Here is a 19589-nt window from a genome sequence, read left to right as displayed (position 1 = left end):
TACAGAAAGGATGTAGATCGATTGGAGAGAGTCCAATGCAGGGCAATGACAATGGTTAGGGGCTGGGGCACATGACTTCTGAGGAGAGGCTAAGGGAAGTGGACTTACTGGTTCGGGACAGACAATACACATAAACGGGTTTAAGTGATCAGAAACTGGTTTAAACCTGTAACAGAACAGATGTTCAGTGCACATAAACCAGTTTGAAAATGGCTGAACCTGGTTTGAGATAAACCTGGTTGAATGTAGTATCAGACTTAACTGATTTGGACCAAACAGGTTTATGCAATGTCTGTCCCAGACCCCTTCCTGGTTTAAGTTGAATCAGACTACCCCAGCATCCTGGCATGCTCTCTGGGCTAGACAGGGCTCTCTGGTGCAGATCTGAGTTGGCCCCTCCCCTCTGCTCCCTGACTGGAGCTCTGGCGGAGACTGCACCTACAGAGCATTCTCCTGCTCCCCTCCTCCCCCTCACCAGTCCCTGCTGAAGCAAGGATTCCCCCCTCCCCCCTACCTTACACAGACACCTCTCAGCATTAGCTAGCATACCACATGCTGGCTACAGTCCATGCTGTGGTAGACAGGACAAAGGTAGACAGCACAGTGGCTTAGGACTCTTTGGAACTAATCAACAGATAGCTGGTAATTAAGCTTCAGTAGCTTATTCAATTCGAAGGAGATTCAGGCCCAATTCAGGGACCAAATCTTTGAATCCAAATCGAACTGCGAGACCAATTAAAAGCTCCAAATTGATTTGAAGCATCCAAATCGATTCAGAAAAGCTTTGGCCACTTCAGAGATTCGGCCATAGATTAAACACGCAGCTGAAAGCTACCTCCAGCTGGTACGTCTGTTGGGGTTGGGAGAAGGGGGAGGGAGGGATTGGGGCTAGGACAAACTGTCCAGTCGAGGCTGGGGGTGCAGGTGTGGCAGCACTGGGAGTGGGGGCTATGCCCTGCTGCCGCCCGAAGCGAGCTGCAGCTGCATCGCAACTCCCTCCCCCACATTGGCTGGGCAAGTGGCAGAGGGCATAGCCCCCGCTGCTCCAGCCACTGGGGTAGAGGCAGGCACAGCCAGACGAGCCATGGGGGAAGCCCCCATGGCTGCCTTGCCTGGCCCTATCCCCCGCCCAGCCCAGCCTCCCCCCACATTAAAAAAAAAAAAAAAAGCCACAGCAGCTCTGCACTCATGGGCTCTGGCAGCAGCGATCGGGGCCTCTGAGGGCTCATAGCAGAGCCTCCCCATGCAGCACGGGGCAGTGGGGGGCAGCAGGTATGGCTCCCCTGCTTGGCACCTGCACGGTAGCTGCCCCATGGCACAGGCACTGCACGCTGCCTGGCAGCTGGGGCCACTGGGGCTGAGCGGTGCCGGGCTCCGGGTGACTGTGAGAGCCGCCCCAGCTCCAAGACAGCATGCGACACCCTTCCAAGCCATGCTGCATCTGCACCATGGGGCAGCTGCCGCGCAGGTGCCAAGCAGAGGGGCCATACCCGCTGTCCCCCACTGCACAGGGGGGCCCTGCCATGAGCCCTGAGGGGCCCCAATCGCTGCTGCCAGAGCCAGAGAGTGCGGAGATTTAAGAAAGCCCCACACTCACCGGCTGCTGCAGCGGCAATTGGGGCCTCTGGACACTCGTGGCAGAGGCCCCTCCATGCAGTGTGGGGCGGGGGGGGGCAGAGATTGCCCCCCCCCATGGCACAGGTGCAGCGCAGCTCAGCAGGGCAATGTGTGCTGTCTTGGAGCTGGGGTGGCTCCACGTGTTAGCTAGAACCCAGCACCACTCAGCCCCAGGGGCCTCAGGTCCCAGGAAGCACACAGCACCCTGCTAACCCATGGCTAGGCTGGGGCTGGGTGGGGGCTGGGCAGGGCAGCCATGGGGGCTTCTCCTGTGGCTCATCCCACCCAGGGAGAGGCAGGCAAAGCTGGAGGAGCCACAGGAGAACCTGCAGCTGCTCGGCTGTGCCTGCCTCTCCCTGGCCAATCCAAATCACCGAATCTCTCTTAATCAGTGCCGAATCTCTCTTAATCAGCGCCGAATCTTCCGAAACTGATTCAGCCGAATCGATTTGGGACAGCGATCCAAATCTCCAAATCGAATCACTGTCCTCCGAATCTGCATCAAATACTTCTCTATTCGCATAGGCCTACTGGTAATGTCCCTCCATTCCTTCTTTGGGACAAGTTGCTTAAGAAGAGCTTGAACTAATAAGAGATCCTTTTGTTTTGCTGATAGAGTGATAAATGCTGTGTAAATCCCTGGTTCCCTCATTGACCAATGAGGGGGAACCTCCCTAATCAGAGCATCCTGCTGGGGCCTGGCCATGCCCCCCACCCCCCCTCAGCTCAGCAATGTGGAAGGAAAGGGAGGTCTGCTCTAGCACCTCCCAGCTTCTAGCCTGAACCACTGCAGGCACTTGCCTGCATTTTTTTCAGTTCAGAGAGGATGTTTGTAAAGTTACAGTTTCAGTTACTGATTCAGTATAGGCAGGTTAGACTAATCTGCAAAGACTGAATCAATTCAGGCTCAGGCTTTTTGAATGTCTGTCCCTAGCCATTTAGTCTGGAGAACAGAAGACTGAGGGGGGATTTAATAGCAACTGTAAACCACCTGAAGGGGGTTCCGAGGAGGATGGAACTAGACGGTTCTCAGTGGTAGCAGATGACAGAAAAAGGAGCAATGGTCTCAAGTTGCAGCAAGGAAAGTTTTTTCCTGATATCTAACCTAAACCTTCTCATTTAGAGGGCTGTAAAGCACTGGAACAGGTTACCCAGAGAGGTTGAGGGTCTCTATCCTTGGAAGTTTTTAAGACCTAACTAGACAAAGCCTTGGCTGGGATTATCTAGTTGGATCCTGCTTTGATTAGAGGTTTGGACTGGATGACCTCCTGAGGTCCCTTCCTACCCTAATTTTCTATTATCCTAACCTATTCCACTTGAAAGGATTTTTTCAACTAAGTATGTGATAATGAAAAAAAATAATGATTCGAGTTCAATGACTAGAGATGCATGGTACATTGATCCATATAGTTTTGGCATCGATAAAAAGAAAATTGAAATTATTGGCAATCGGCTTCTTTTAGTTGATATGGCCGACAATGTTGCCTGTAAATGCCGCATGCATGTACGCAGCTGCAGCATGCACATGGCCAGCCTAGCACCTTGCAAAACAACATCCAGCTGGTAAATCTGTTGGGGGAAGGAAAAAGGAGCAGCAGGAAGGAAGCAGCGTGGGGGCCCCTGCAGTGAAGGGGGAGTGGGACTTGGGCTGAGACAGTTGCTGCCCAGCCATGGCAGGGTGGGGTGCAGGATGGAGCCACAAGCTCATCTGGGGGGCATGGAGTGAAAGAGGGCTGGGACTGGGGGCAGTGCTGCTCTCTTCCAGGCAGTGGATTTCGTCCGTCGCTGTGCTCAGGGTGGGTGGCAGCAGCACTGGGGTGGGGGGGCCTATAGTTGGGCTATAGTTACCCCAAAATTTGCGATAGCCTTCCCATGGCCCCCCAAACTACCTACCCCAAACCCTGCTACCAGGAGCTGCCCACAGCCTGAGCCCACAGTGGCAGCCCACCCATGCCCTGTGCACTGATCCGGGGGGCACACACCTCTCGGGGGCCTCAATCTGTGCCCCTTCTCTCCCCCCACCCCTTCCCTGCCAACAGACGTACTAGCCAGATGCTGCTCTCCAAGCTGCCCAGCTGCATATCAACAATCAGATCAGTATTGGCCAATACGGCTTGTTCATAATTGGCCATCAGTATTGGTCCACATTTTTTTTTTTTTTTTTTTTTTAAGTCGGTGCATCCCAACTAATGACCACCAAAGTGCTAGTCAACCTACCAGTCTCTTGCTTTCTCAACATTTTTCACCTCTGTCCATTTTGCCTCAATATTACCAGTAGGTTTTGTTTAAAATGGCTTCCAAATTATATTAGAAGTGTTTTCATACTGTAAACATTTAGTTCCCCCCTATGTTGTTGGCAATCTAAAGATAGCAGTATTGTTTAATTACTCCATTAGAAAGTGGAAATTATTCATTTTAATTTTAGTGTCCAAGCTTGGTCTAGTGAAGAAACATCTCAGCATATACAAAGATTTAAATGATGTATTTTATATTCTTTCAAGTTCAATTATCAAAAATAGATTCATAGATTGATTGATTCATTGATTGTAAGGGGCTGGAAGGGACCTCGCAAGATCATCGGGTCCAGCCCCCCTGCACTAGGCAGGAAAGACAACTGGGGTCAGGTGACCCCAATGAGGTGACCGTCCAGTCTCCTCCTGAAGATTTCCAGTGTAGGTGATTGCACCACCTCTGGAGGGATGCACCACCTCTGGATGGAAAATATTAGTAAAACATAAGGGATTTTAAATATATGTTTTAATAGACAGTACTTTGATAAAAAAAAAATCACAAAGTTTTTCATCTTCATAACCTCCCGTGAGGTTTTGAAATTCTTTATTTCAAATATTCTGAAATTTGAATACTCAGTTCACAATATTAGATTTTAATGCAAAGTAAATGTACTCCGATTCCAATTCTTTGTCAAATTAATACAAATAGGAAATAAATAAAGCATTATATTACTGCATGGGTAAAGGTTTCTTGAAATTAAACATTCCCTATCCTAATGCCACTTGTACTTAAGGTAAAATTATGGAAGTGTTGAATACTGGAATGACCTGCATACTATAATACTTTCGAGAGCCACGCTGCCCAACTTGTAGCCCACTGGCCACATGCAACCCTCAAAGGGGTAAGTTGCTGCCCCCAGGGCTCCTGCCTAGTCACTGCTTCCCCATTGCTCTGGTTACCAGTCTCCAGTCTCCACCCCCTCCTCCAGATTTTGATGCCTGCTTCTGGCCCAGGGGTCAGGGCAGTGTGGCAAGCATGGAAGGGGGATTTGAGGGTGAGCCTGGAGCTGTGCACACAATGCAAAGGAGGAAAAAAAGGCCTGCACAGGTGCATGGTGCAACAGTGTGTGGGGGGGGGATGCCCATGGTGAGTCTCCACTGCTGTGTCCCACAGCTGCTTATGGAGGAAGAGTCTGCTGCAAGGATCTTAGCACTTTGAAACCTTACAACAGGAAAAGGAAAAGCAGAAGCTGCAGGAACAGCATACAGCAGACCAAATCAAGAATCCCGAGTCCACCCCCATCTACCCCCTCCCCAAAAAACATATCCAAGTTGCAACAGTCTATCGATCAGCCTTATCAGCCATCTTTGGACCCACAGATAAATCAATCGTGGAAGACAATCAATCAATAAATCTTGACTGAGAGGGATTGCCAACCAAAAAAGAGCTTAAAAGCTGGAGAGCCCTGTTCTAGAGAGTTCATGCTGGTAACAGTAATGTACATTTCCACCCAAGAAAAAAAATACTTAAGCACAACAGTGCATCCACCAAGTGCTTTGCAAACAGCGCGGTAATAAGTTTAGATATAGTTATGCTTTAGAGCTGCTGGTCTGTCTGTTTCTTTTCCTCCTCACCTTCTCTCTCTATTGTCATTCTTCATGTCTGTGCCTGTTTTTACATTTCCTACTTCTGTGTGTTATTACTGCTTACTATAAATCCACAGCACTGCCCTTACCCACCTTTTCCTCTGCCCTTCTCTGTTATGTACTTTTCCTCTCATTTCCCCCCCTCTTTTTCCTCAAGTTCATGTGAAGCTGTTGTGTGCTAGGTTCCTCATTCTCATACTTGTATTTATTCCATTCTTTAGGCAGAAGTGCTGATCATTCAGCATTATTTGACCACTTCTGCAACACCCCTGAAAAGTGGTTCACTCTTTACTGTGCCCAGACACACCCAGTAGGAGAGTGCCAGCTTAAAGATAGATTCATGGCAAGACTGAGAGCTCTAACCCACAGCATTATGGGTACAGGCAACCCCTGCTTAGCGCTCTTAATTGGTTCCAGAAAAGCTGAGCATTAAGCAGAACTAGGCTAAGGGAGACCCATTTCCCCATAGAAATGAATCTAAGTAGAGATTAATTGGTTACTGCCTGCCCCCCCGCCGCCTCTCCCCACTCCCTGACCCACCTGCTGGCACTCCAGCCCCATGTACCAGCCCAGGCCCGTGCTCCTACTGCCCCGCTCTGGGCCCCTGCAGGTCCTGGCCCTGGGCACTGGCACAGGTCCCACACTCATGCCTGGGCCCCGCTAGTTGCTTCTCATTACTGCCACCTCGCCCCACCCCTCTTGCTTTCCTGGGCACTGGCACTACTGTTGCCCCGCCCTGGGCACCAGCCCCTGCCACTGGGCACTGATGTGGGCCCTGCGCTCTTGCTGCCCCACTCTGGGCACCGGCCCAGCCAGCCCTGCCCCTGGCATGGGCCCTGCACTACTTGCCTCTGTTGCTGCCACTTCTCCCCACCCCAGCTCTGCCCACTCCAGCCCGGGCACCAGCGCTCCTGCCGCCGTGCTCTGGATGTGGGCCTTCCACTGGCCCCACACACCAGCGCAGGCCTCATGCTCCTGCCCCTCCCCCTAGGTGCAGCCCCGTGCTGGCCCTGGCCCTGGGCACTGGCTTGGGCCCCACACTCCTCCCCTCTTTTGCAGCTGCTTGCCTCCACACCCCCTGCTCGCTCCAGCACCATGTGCCAGCTTGTGCCCATGCTTCTGCTGTCCTGCCCTGGGCCCTCATGCCTGCCTGCCCACTCACTACCACCCACTCACCTGCCTGCCTGCCTGCTGAAACCCCGATTCCACTGAGCGCTATAGTGAAACAGCGCCAACTGAAACCACGTTAAGCGGGGGTTGTCTGTAGTGGTATGATTTTGTGCTTTCTCCTAAAATGCTATAAGCCCAAGAGAACGACACTACACCTATACCTTCCACAAAGAGAAAATTTAAAAATACACTGATGATTCCAAAAACTGTGAAATCCTCTCAGATATTGAGTCAAATGCATCTCCTGTTTAATTTAGCCCAATCTATGTACCCATTTTCCCCATTTCTCTCCAATTTTCATGTCTTTAAAATACTTCTAATGAATCTAAATTTTATGTGGTCATATATACATGTTAATTGTTAATCTGTCTTTACTGTTCATTCCCTATACAAAAATGGCTAATCTATTACAGATATCAAAATAATTTAAAAAATGGAGATGTTACTAGCCAGATTATGGTTTTAGATAGGGAATAAGCAACTAGATGATAAATGCTGAAGGGAAAAAAACTCCAGAAAATTAATGGTGAAGTAAAAAGCGTTATACCCCAAACAGAATTCTTTTTAGATTAGATTATTTAAATTTTTTTCCATGAGTTGTCCCGAGGGTTTTAGACAAAAAAAAAAAAAAAAAAATCATAAATGGAAGTACCAAACTGATAACTACTCAATGTCCACATAGGTCTGATCAAAAGTCCATCAACAGAAATGGGTTTTGATCCAGCTCCATAATGAAAATCAAAGGTGATTTCTACTCACTTCTATAAGGAAACCCATACACCAATCTAGTCTAAAGAAAACCAAAAGCCTGGATTCAAGGCACAGTTAACATGAACATGGCAATATTGTGCATCTATTGAGCAAGGAAGAAAGACTGCTGACAACTAGCTTTAAATACTGTGTTGAAGAACCAAAGAATAAAATATCAGTAACAGAAGCAGGAGGATAAATAGGAAAAAAGAAGGCAGATTTACAACAAATTACTTAACTTGCCACAAAAACAAGAGCCATGAAGAAGCCATCAATAGTTGGCTATCTCTCTAAGCAGTCATGCATCGTAACCTGCAAGCTATCACTTTTTGGTGCTTTATAGCAAGTGTTTCCAGTGAATTAGATGCAAACAAAACAAAAGAGTCTGAAGCACAGTTTATATAGACAATAGACCCTTGTTTGTCTGTTTTGTTTAAAAAAAAGAAAAAAAAAACAGAAATCAGTCAGTACAGAAATTTGTAGCTTTTCTGTTTCAAACTAAAAAATTGACCCAAATAACTAGTTTTACTTTCAGTCTTTCTGTAACATACAGAGATGTACAAGGAAAGCATGGATTTAGAAGGCTTCTGAAAGTGACCTTTGACAAAGAAGTAGTGATCATACATTGACTTTATTTATAAGCAGAACGGGTGGCATGTGAGTAGAAAGTATAAGGATTCTTGGGGGCCATGGTTTCAGCACAACATTTGAAACTGAGTATATTTCTCCCAGGTTATCCCTTACATTTCAGATACTTGATGGTAAACTGGGGCCTTCCATGGTAGAGCCAAGATGAGAAATTTCTGTAATACAAAAGAAAAAGTATGTTGAGTATAATAAGTATCATTATAATCAATCAATGCAGATGTTAGAAGCATTATCAGTTGTAAACATTGCCTTAATATTGCTACATTCCTCTCTCTGAATAAAAATAGTATTAAGAGATTTTTTTTCAGCTTTAGTCTCTGATAGAGATCCACTTCCTCCTTAGCCTCAGAAGTTTGTAAATTCTTCAAAAGGAGAAATGAAAACCAAGGAAGGATTTAGAAAGACTGGAAAAGAGATGAAGTAGAGAATACAGAAGATGAGAAACCTGAAAAGTCCAAAAGGAAAGAAAACGGGAAAACTAGAGGTCAAAGTGAGAGAAAAGAAACTTCTTTCTCTTCATTAGAAAGTAAAAATTAAGACAACTACATGAAAAAAGTTTAAAGTGGAAGCTATCCATGGTGATCATGTATCACAGGAGACACACAGTTCCACCAGAGCCTCAGCACAGCAAAGCCTCAGAATGCATGTATATGCTTCCCCGCTCTGCACCTCCACTGTATTTTTATAGAAATTGATGGCTCTTTGTAATCTGAGGAATCCTGAAGCAGTACAATTTATTGTGTGTGCTTCCCTGTGACAGGTACTGACTTGTGTTCTAAAAGTTTTAAAAGTTATTTTCAGGATTGCTAAGTACCATACAAGAGATTTTTTACATCTGTCCAATTCCTTTGTACATTTAAACAAATCCTTTTATATTAGCAAGAGGAATATGGATTCCTTTGAATTTGAGTTTAGCCTTAGCATGAAAAAAGTCTTTTAGACTAAAGAACTATTTGATTTCATTTTGTGTAAAGATTTTGTATCTCACAGAGAGGCTGTCCTTCAGCTGGATTTTGTGCTCCTAAAGAGAGGGACTAGACAAGTGCCTTTGATATTAACATACTTTTTTCTGCAGATTGGTATGCATTTGTTATTGTTAAATATTCTTCTCAATATTCAATTGCAAAGTAAAGATTATACTAAATTAAAATCAATTAGGTAAATATAAGTAGAATGATATTAATCTCTTTATACTCAGTATTTTATGCCACTCTTATTAAGTAATACATAGAATCATAGAAAGTCAGAGTGGGAAGGGACCTCAGGAGGTTATATTTAGCTACTGTGAGAAATTATCTAGTAAAGAACCAAGTGTTTGATTTATTTTGCAGCTAAGTAAAATACTTTACATAATTGTAGATAGGAAGATTTGTATGTCTGCAATGGTTTGCTTTTATGGCACTTTTGTCATGCTAGTTTGATTCGTTTTGTGGGTTATTAATTGCCCATAGTGCCAAAGAAGAATGGACAGCTGCACACCAGAGTAAGAATTTTATCCATTGCTTCCTCTTTCCAGAATTTTTAAATACAAGGTATATAAGCATGTGCAAGATATGTAAGCATGAGTTATGAAAATAGAAATCCAAAAGTAAGGCAGATGGATAGACTTCAGTATCAGAAATAACAGTTTCATAACTGGACAACATACATTCAAATTTTATCTTAATAACTGAGAACCAAAATCAGATTTTAATCTGAGTCAAGTTGATTGATTCTGAATTATAACAAAACAGCTGTTTACAATGGTATACTTGACTTCTATTATGTAATTTCTGTCCCTTATGAAGTATTAGTAAAGTGATCACTAGGGATCCTGATTTTCTCCTATTTAAAAAATCCCCAATTTTCATTTAAAAAAAGTAACCCCCCCCACAAAAAGTGGATTTTGGGTTACTTTTTTTTTTTTCCCCCCGAACTGGAAATTGTGGATTTTTTTTTTTTAAATCAAAGAAAACCAGGATCCCTGGTGATCACACTGCTTTCTTAAACCCAGTTCCCATGTCATCTTTCTACTAACACCCCTGCCCCACCCCCTTCTTTACTGCATCAAATGTCATTCCCCCCTCCCCACCTCCCTCCAAGACCCTTAGTGGCCCAAGTTCTTGTATTCACTGTCACGATATAGACTCCTGCCTATGATCAACACTTGATAACAGCTTCCATCACTCTGCACTCTTCATCTTCACTTTCTCTCATCCTGCACATCACACTTGGGAGAAGCCTGGCATAAACATCCACAAAACAAACCATCCTCTTTCAAAAAACTACTCCTTTCCATGATGGCTACAAAAAAACTTGATAATGTTGATTCTTGGACACAAGTTCATTGGTAGTGCTACTGGCACCATGCAAAGATATATAAAGCTCTATAAAGTCATACTCACCAGCCAAGGGGTGACAGGGATTCCTCCTCAGCTTCCCCTGCTCTCCCTCCAAGGAGAACCCGTCAGCAAACATTGAGAGCCTGTCCTCTTCCCAGACAAGGAAGGGGGACTGAGCAGGCTGACAGTGACCAGTGGGCAGCTCATTACTGACAGTGGGGGCAGCAGGGGTCCCTGGCCCTGCTGCCAGGTTGGAGACAGGGGCTCCCTAGAGAACAGCTCTCCTCACCCTCAACCACTGCTCTGGGTAGTGGGTGGGTCTCTGATAACCCTCCCTCTCCCCCCACCCCTTCTCTTACCACATCAGACTTGCCTGCTGTAGGCAGTGTATCAGATATCGGATCGGTATCAGCCAATCTGCCTCCTTAAATATTGGCTATCGGTATCTGCCTCAAAAATCCCTATCAGTGCACCCCTAATATTAAGTATATGCAAAGTTTAAGCATGTAAAGCTCTTGGGGTGGTTGTCCGCACAGGACGTACAGTGTGAATTAAAAACATGGGCCGCCAATGTGAGGATGGGGTCAGGAAGGCTAACCGCACCTTGTCATGCATCCACAGATGCATCACAAGCAGGTCCAAGGAAGTGATCCTCCCCCTCCATGAGACACTGGTCAGGCCACAATTGGAGTATTGTGTCCAGTTCTGGGCACCGCACTTCAGAAGGGAAGCGGACAACATGGAGAGGGTCCAGAGGAGGGCCACTCGCATGATCAGGGGGCAGCAGGGCAGGCCCTATGAGGAGAGGCTAAGGGACCTGAACCTGTTCAGCCTCCACAAGAGAAGGCTGAGGGGATCTGGTGGCCCTCTATAAACTTGACAAGGGGGACTGGCAGGCAACGGGAGAGTCCCTGTTTCCCCGAGCATTACTGGGAGTAACGAGAAACAATGGCCATAAGTTGATTGAGAGTAGATTCAGGCTAGATATGAGGAGGCACTACTTCACTGTCAGAGCGGCTAGGATCTGGACCCAACTTCCAAGGGAAGTGGTGCTCGCTCCTACCCTGGGAGTCTTCAAAAGGAGGCTAGATAATCGCCCAGCCAGGGTCATTTGACCCTAGCATTCTTTCCTGCCATGGCAGGGGGTCGGACTTAATGATCTGCTCACGTCCCTTCCAAACCTACCAACTATGAAACTGCTGTTCTGAGGTTTAGAGCAGCAGTGAGCTCTCTGAGAGCTGGGATTCTCTGATGGCACTCTACATGCTGCCCTGAGGTCTGGAGGGTGAGAAGCGTTGCCTTGGTGGCATCATCAGCAGGAGGCAGTCTTCTCTGCTACTGTCACTGGGGAGGAGGGCGGGGGTTCAGAAGCAGCAGGACCTCCAAGCAGAGTTACTTCTCCTTCAGGGCAGCAGCAAGGTTCTCTGCTCTGCTCCTGCCAGGCTATCAGACAGCCAACTGTTCTGCCTCCCTCCCCTTTTGGAGCAGGAGAGGAAGAATGGAGCACTGTGGGTTGCTGGAGAACTAAAAGACCCCTGGTAGTACTGCATGCAACTGGACAGACACTACATGTGGCACTACAAAATGTAGCACTACAGAGAAGTTCCTATTTCAAACAGGAACATTTCTGTAGCACTGGTGTCATTTTTGTAGTGATGCAGGGAGGTGCAGGCACATCCCTTCACCTTCTATAGTACTACAAAGGTACCTGTAGCACTACAAATGTAACATGTATTCAAGGTATTAAGCTGTTCATGTGCTGAGACTGCTGTTTATCAAGCTAGCTAAATTGATAGAAATAATGAAGTCTGGAATAGACCTTATGGAGTTGCTGGCACTCCCCTTTTTCTAGCTAAAAAACTCTGCTTGGCAAAGGACTTTGTTAGCTTTATATATTTTATTCATTTATTTTTTGAGAGGGAGAATTAGTGATATTGAGGTGAGGGAGTATCGGAAAAGAAATTGCCTACAAATAAGTTAGGCATCATTGCTTATTTTGTCAACCAATATTGTTTATTTTTTTCTTATACTCTCACATCTGATATCTTTCTATATCCATCTGTTCCATCTTGCTTTAGGTTTGTCAAGATGAGAAAGAATCAGCTATTCCATACTAGCCCATGTGCGCGCACACATCCTCCAGCAAAACAAAAAGCTACTAATTTCCCCATTTGAACATAATCAAACCTAAACAACTTCAGTGAGAAGGTATCACTATCTGGTAAACATATTTATGTTAAGCTGCACTTGGCTAGAAAGGTTTATAGCTTTCCTAAATGGACTTAAAAATGGCACTTGAGGTGCCTTCACATTTGTATAATTTAAAGAAGGGATCCACAACTTTTGCTGGTGCAAACTACAAATCTCCACCCCTGGAGCAGCCTGTGCTTAGTTTTGCTATTCATTGTCAACTCTCTGCAGTGAGGGTAAATGCAGATGCAGCCAGCTACACAGAGGGAATGGTTGGTACAGTGCTGCTCCATGACACTGATTCCCCATGCCAGACTGGACTTCTATAGGCCAGACTGGACCATTTCACAGGCTGGATCCATTCCACAGCCAGCCAGGTTCTAATCTGAAGCGATTGTAGTGTGAATTAATAGCAAAGGAATACAACCATGTCATGATCCCTAGCACCAATTAATAGTTGGCTCACTCAGGAAGATTACCTTCTATTTAGCCTTAATAGCAAGATACAGATTTTGGGGTTGGAAGGCAAAACCATCATCATCTTTGGCAATCCCTTACAGCTGAGGATGATTGTCTTCCATGATCATCTTATCTTTAGATCCAAAGATGGATGACAAGGCCTAACTGGGACTGGAAGATTCTGTTGCAGCTCAGACATATTTTCTGGTGGGGTGGGTGGCTCTGGGTTCTTGGTTCATTCCATGAGACACTGTTTCTGCCACTCCCATTTTTCTGTCTCCTGTGTCATCGTGAGGTTTCACAGGACTCAGATCATTACACCAGACTCTTCCTCAATTTGGGGCAGTCCTGGGCAATAATCTCCCACAAGTTAATATTGATGTAGCATTTTTTCAAGTTGGCCTTGAGGATGCTCTTAAAGTGCTTTCTCTGCCTGCCTCTTAACTGTATGCCTTGACTGAGTTGGAAGAATAAAACTTACTTTGGGAATCCAGAGTTGCATATCTGGATGATGTGAACAGCCCAGCAAAGTTGTTGTTGGATGATCATCGCCTCAATGTTCATGATATTTGCTTGGGACAGGACACTAATGTTGGTGTGTCTTCCCACTGGAGTCAAAGGATCTTCTGCTGGCACTTCTCCAGTGACTTGAGGCGTCTCATATATGCTGTCCACATCTCAGCTTGGTATAGTAAGGTAGGGATCACAACTGCTAGCAAAACCACGAGCTGTTTCAAATCTCATATCGTGATCTTTGAACACCTGTTTCCTCAGGCATCTGAAGGCTGCACTTGCACATTTGAGGTGATGTTAGATTTCTTTGCTAATGTCAGCCTCCTGAAAGAGATATTTTCCAAGATACAGAAAATACTCAATGTTCTCCAGAGTTTCACTGTAAATCTGAATTACTGGAGCTGGAAACTGCTCATTAAGAGCTTGTTGGTAGAGGACCTTAGTCTTCTGAAAGTTAAGCATTGGTCCCATTTTGTTGTATGCCTCAGTAAAGATGTCAACAATTGTCTGAAGATCTGCTTCTGAGCGAGTGCCATCTAAGCACACTACAGCACCATCAGTGTATTGCAGCTCGATGACTGACATCGGGGTATTCCTGGTTTTGACTCGAAGTCAGCTGAGATTAAACAGCTTGCTAACCATTCAGTAGTTTAGCTCTACTCCAACCAGAACCTTGTCAGTGGTCAGATATAGCATCACAGTAAGGAATACTGACAAGTGCTGGAGCGATGATATAGCCTTGCTTAACTCTTGTCTTCACCTCAAATGGATCTGTAATATATCTGTTACTGAGAACCACCACTCACATACCATCATGGAGCAGGTGAAGAATGATGATAAATTTCAGTAGGCATCCATATCTCAAAATTATCCTCCACAGCACTTCTCAGTTGACAGAGTGGAAGGCTTTCATGTGGTTCGTAGAGAGGTTTATGTTGTTCCTGGCATTTTTCCTACAGCTGTTGAGCAGTGAAGATCATATTGGTTGTGCCTCTCGATGCCCAAGCCCACACAGAGTTTGGGAGGAGCTCTTCAGCAAGTGAAAGGAGATGGTTCAGGAAGGTTCTTGCAAAATAAGAATGGAGGTAAATGTGCAAACAACAGCACCCTAAAATGAACAGTGCAACAAAGAAGATAACCCGCTAGAGAAAACCAGGCCTTGTTCTGTCAGGTAATCTTTCTTGTGGTAATTGTGAAAGGAAAAGGAAATACCTCTAACCAATAGCTATTTAAGGAAATAAAAGAGCCAACTCTCTCTCAAAAAAAAAAAAACGTTCCTACAGTTATTTTTAATTTCTCATTAGTATTTATCATTCATGACTACAAATCCAACCAGAGAATAAGATCAGGCAACATATAAGTAACCAGCATTACTTACCATTAAAAGGAAACTAATTATTGGAGATATTATGCAAAAATTTGAAATACCTGAATTAAGGATTAAATGGATTAAACATGATTTTATTGACTAAGTTAGATACCTTAGTGCAACTAAAGGAAACAGGTATTGCAAAACACAATTTATATTTATAAATGGTTTGCTGAAGCAACTCAAATGCATATTTAAAATTATGGATGGCAATATATAATTAAATTATTTTAGCAAATAATATCCTTTGCTAGCAAAGTTGGAAAATCAGAATAAATAGCAATTATTTATAACTTCTCTTAAAAGAAATCAAGGCAAAATAAAAGGCCTAATCGAAGAAGCTGAAATAAGATTACATAACGCAACAGAAAAGTCTCAAGATGAAAATAAATTGATTGTAAATTTACTGTTTATTAAAATAAAACTGAAGACAATAAGCAGGTCTCCAATCCTCAATAATAAGCCAGAAAGACCAGACAGACAGTTTAGCTCAATTTAGATGGGACACGAATGTTTAAGGCCTGATTCTGTAATCTCGCCCACATGACTGGCCTTTTTGCTCCTGCGGAGTTGTACTGAAATCAATGGAGTCTGTACAGTGTCAGGGTCTACCAATATGGACAAGCCTGCACAACAGGGGGTCTAAAAATAACTTAACTGTATTTACTCAAATCCAAGATGGCATTTCCACCCCCCATCAACATGGGGGGAAAAGCACCATCTTTGATTCAAGTATCAGCCTGGGGCAAGTAGCAGCTCAACTCAAGCTTCTTCCCAAGGCCAAGTCCAGGGTTGAATCCAAACCTAACCTGCCATCTGTCCCAGGCTGGGTGGATCATCTGGTAAAGAGAGCATGGGGGAGATTGTGGGGGTAGGGGGACATGTAGGGGAGACACACAGTATGCACCCTGAAGGGAACATGGGGGAAACTGAACTCCCTGTCTCCCATTCCCACCAGCAGCTTTCCCTCACACTTACCTTCAGTTCTGGTTCCAGCCCTAGCCCTGCTGGCTCTGACCTGGCTAGGCTACAGCTGCTGTTGCTGCTTCTCCCTGGTGGGGCCAGGGATGCCCCATAGCTGGAGCCAGAGCTTCTCAGAAAGTAAGCAGGAAGGGGAGCAGACACTGACTAGGGGTTGTGGTGGTGGGGAGCAGGAAAGACAGGTACAGGGAAAGACAGATGCTGTTGGGCACATGGTAGGGACAGACAGCTGGGGGGAAACAGGCATAGGGGGTGGGGGCAAGGGGTGGGTGGCTATGATGGCACATGGCTTAGGGCAGGGACCAGGCACAGACATGGGGAAGAAGGGGCAGAAGGCAGATCAAAAGGGGGTGGGCAACAAGTGGCGGGGGCAGGGAAGCACAGGGAGGGCAAGGCGGGGCAGGTAGGGTGGGGGCAAGGGGCATGGGTCTAGCCCCTCACCAGCTTTCCTTGCCACAGCTATGGGAGGGGGGATGAATTTAAGACAGCCCTCCAATAATTAGATTCTATACATGGAAAATTACAATATAGTTTAGGACTTGCCATGTACAGAATCTAATTATTGGGGGGTCATCCTAAATTCAAAGTAATTTTGGATTTGGGTATACACAGTATATACATACATACATTTGACAGTTTCATGGAGGTGTTAGTGGTGGTTCCATTGTAAAGATGGAGTTGAATTTTGTACTAAAAATAGGGTTGGAGTGATGTTGTAACCATGATGGTCCAGGAAATATACAAGCAGCAACTACTTTTTTTTTTTTTTTTAAGGTGAGAACTTATATTGGACCAAAGGTAGGAAGGAAAAATAGAAAGTTTGTTTCTTTTAGCAGCAGTAGGCATGAGACTGTCCTGACACTTGGGTTTAGATGGAAATGCAGTAATAGCAACCTAGATGAACAACCATTTCCATTCTGCTGCCTAAGTTAAGTCCTTTCTCCCTCTATTAAGCTTATAATTTTTTCTTCAAAATATGCTGTACAAATTTATATTTTATTTTAGATGCATACTTGTTCAGTGCTTATTGCAAGAATTTTGGCTAACAGCCCCCATTGATATGGTGCTGCTCCAGAGCACCACCTGGGATAACAAGGAATAACAGCCACAAATTGATTGAGAACAAGTTCAGGCTTGATATCAGGAGGCGTTACTTTACGGTTAGGGCTGCCAGGCTCTGGAATGGGCTCCCAAGGGACTGCTCTTCAAGAGGAGGCTGGACAGATATCTGGCTGGGGTATTATGATCCCAGCACTCGATCCTGACCAAGGCAGGGGGTCAGACTTGATGATCTGTTCAGGTCCCTTCCAACCCTAGAAACTATGAAACATATGGCAGCTACATCATATTGTTGAACCTAGCCATAAAAATTGAAAATAAAACTGATACTTCATCGAAACCTCTTCTGATACCATGTCCTTTTTGAGATTCTTGTTTTGTGTTCATGCATTTTTTTTAATTTAAAAACTTGGAACTGTCCAAGCAATAAGTTAGTTACAATGGAACTCAACCTCAAGATCATTATCATCACGATGCACAGCAGCTGTAAGCACCTTGACAAACAGCAGTCTGTCATATGTTATACAATACTAAAAACATTTGCACTGGTTAATATTAGAAAACAGGGCTGTCCAACTTTGGTGTAGATAGGGGCTACAAATGGCACCGACACGTGGAGCCTGGGCTGTACACTACGCAGGCCTCACATCTGGGGGCAGCCCCTGACCCTGCCACAGCATGCTGCAGCCCCTCTGTGGCCTGCCTCACAATGTGGCAGTGGGAGAAGGAGCTTTTGAGGCCTGCAGTTCAGTGCTGGTGGTGGCTCATGGGCGGCCAGTTGGATAGCCCTATAACAGAACGTCCACAGATAAGTAGGGCAGCCTTGGAGGATTAAAGAACAGTGGAAAAAACCCTAAATAAAAGTAATTTCTTGATAATTAACATTTCTAACAGTGATAAAGTTCTAATTTTTTTAAATGCATAACTACAGAATACAAACTACCAGGAAAGTACTATTTCTAAACAAATATGCTTGCTAGTGAAGTGTTTATAGTATTGATAAATATAAAACTTCACTCTGTGCTAGAGATGCAATTAGTTGTTTGGTGATAACACACTAGTATCTAACTACCAATTAGGACTACAGTGTTACAAGATACTTGACTTCAAAACCAACTCAAGTCACACATGGAACATTTTGCAGGATGTGCTGTAGCCATTATCAGAATGTGAACTGTTTGTCATTAAACTGGGTAACTCTGTAACACAGTCTCTCACCCCATCCTCATTAAAAAATTAGGTGTCTGTGGTGTCAATGCCTACACAGTCAGATGGGTCGCAAATTGGCTGGAGGGCTGCACCCAGAGAGTGGTGTTGGACAGGTCATTTTTGACCTGGAGAGATGTGAGCAGCGGGATTCCGCAGGGCTCGGTCCTCAGGCCCGCACTGTTCAATATCTTCATCAGCAATTTGGATGAGGGGGTGAAAAGCACCTTGTTCAAGTTCGCAGATGACACTAAGATATAGGGAGAAATGAGCACGCTAGAAGAGAGGGACAGGCTACAACTAGATCTCAACAGGTTACAGAGGTGGGCAGATGAGAATAGGATGGGTTTCAATACGGACAAGCGCAAGGTGCTGCAGCAGCTGGGGAGGAAAATCCAGCAGCATACCTATAGGTTGGGGAACTCCCTTCTCATCAGCACAGAGGCAGAGAAGGATTTTAGAATCACTATTGATTCCAAGATGAACATGGGCCACCAATGTGGGAACGCAGTCAGGAAGGCTAACCGCACCTTGACATGCATCCACAGCTGCATCACAAGCAGGGCCAAGGAGATGATTTTCCCCCTCTATGCAACACTGGTCAGGCTGCAGTTGGAGTACTGTGTCCAGTTCTGGACGTCGCACTTCAGAAGGGAAGTGGCCAGCATTGAAAGGGTCCAGAGGAGGGCCACTCGCATGATCAGGGGGCAGCAGGGCAGCCCCTATAAAGAGAGGCTACAGGACCTGAACCTGTTCAGCCTCCACAAGAGAAGGCTGAAGGGGGATCTGGTGGCCACCTATAAACTTGCCAAGGGGGACCAGCAGGCAATGGGAGAGTCCCTGTTCCCCTGAGCACTACCGGGGGTAACAAGGAACAACAGCCATAAGTTGACTGAGAGTAGATTCAAGCTAGATATGAGGAGGCACTACTTCACTGTCAGGGCGGCTAGGATCTGGACCCAACTTCCAAGGGAAGTGGTGCTTGCCCCTACCCTGGGAGTCTTTGAAAGGAGGCTAGACAGCCACCTAGCTAGGGTCATTTGATCCCAGCATGCTTTCCTGGCCATGGCAGGGGGTCGGACTAGATGATCTGCTTAGGTCCCTTCTGACCCTACCAACTATGAAACTATGTAACAGTAGTGCATTGCAGGTATGGACAGACATACCTTTGGAGCTCTTTCGAAAGGGAAATGTTTCAAAAGGATAGCACCTGTTACATTTTAATTGCTATGGGTAAATAAACTGGAAATTATAAAAATGTAGCTAAGCTTTAACACTAGGCTGCATACAGATGTAACCCCTGCCAAAAACAGCGCTCTACTTTAAACTCAGTGCAACCCCGTGCTAGCCCAGGGCATGCCCAGAAAGAGGCATTGAGTTAGTTTGAGACAGCTCTCCCAACATCTGTATAGATCAAGTGGTTCAGCA

The 19589-nt window shown here is 45.4% G+C and overlaps 1 protein-coding gene across 3 annotated transcripts in view; it reads right to left on the bottom strand.

The window, feature by feature from the left end:
- Positions 1-4418: 4418 nt before the first annotated feature.
- Positions 4419-19589, bottom strand: part of N4BP2L2 (NEDD4 binding protein 2 like 2) — an 88761-nt gene continuing 73590 nt past the window's right edge. For all 3 annotated transcript variants that reach the window (XM_014521109.2, XM_025207086.1, XM_025207085.1), the window contains one exon: positions 4419-8218. In XM_014521109.2, coding sequence (XP_014376595.1) covers positions 8163-8218 — 56 coding nt within the window. In that variant the 3' untranslated portion in view covers positions 4419-8162. The remainder of the gene's footprint in view (positions 8219-19589) is intronic.

Source organism: Alligator sinensis, unplaced genomic scaffold (genome assembly GCF_000455745.1).
Source record: "Alligator sinensis unplaced genomic scaffold, ASM45574v1 scaffold406_1, whole genome shotgun sequence".
NCBI lineage: Eukaryota > Metazoa > Chordata > Crocodylia > Alligatoridae > Alligator > Alligator sinensis.
Note: the sequence above shows the minus strand (reverse complement) of the source record. Positions and strands in the feature narration are given on the sequence as shown.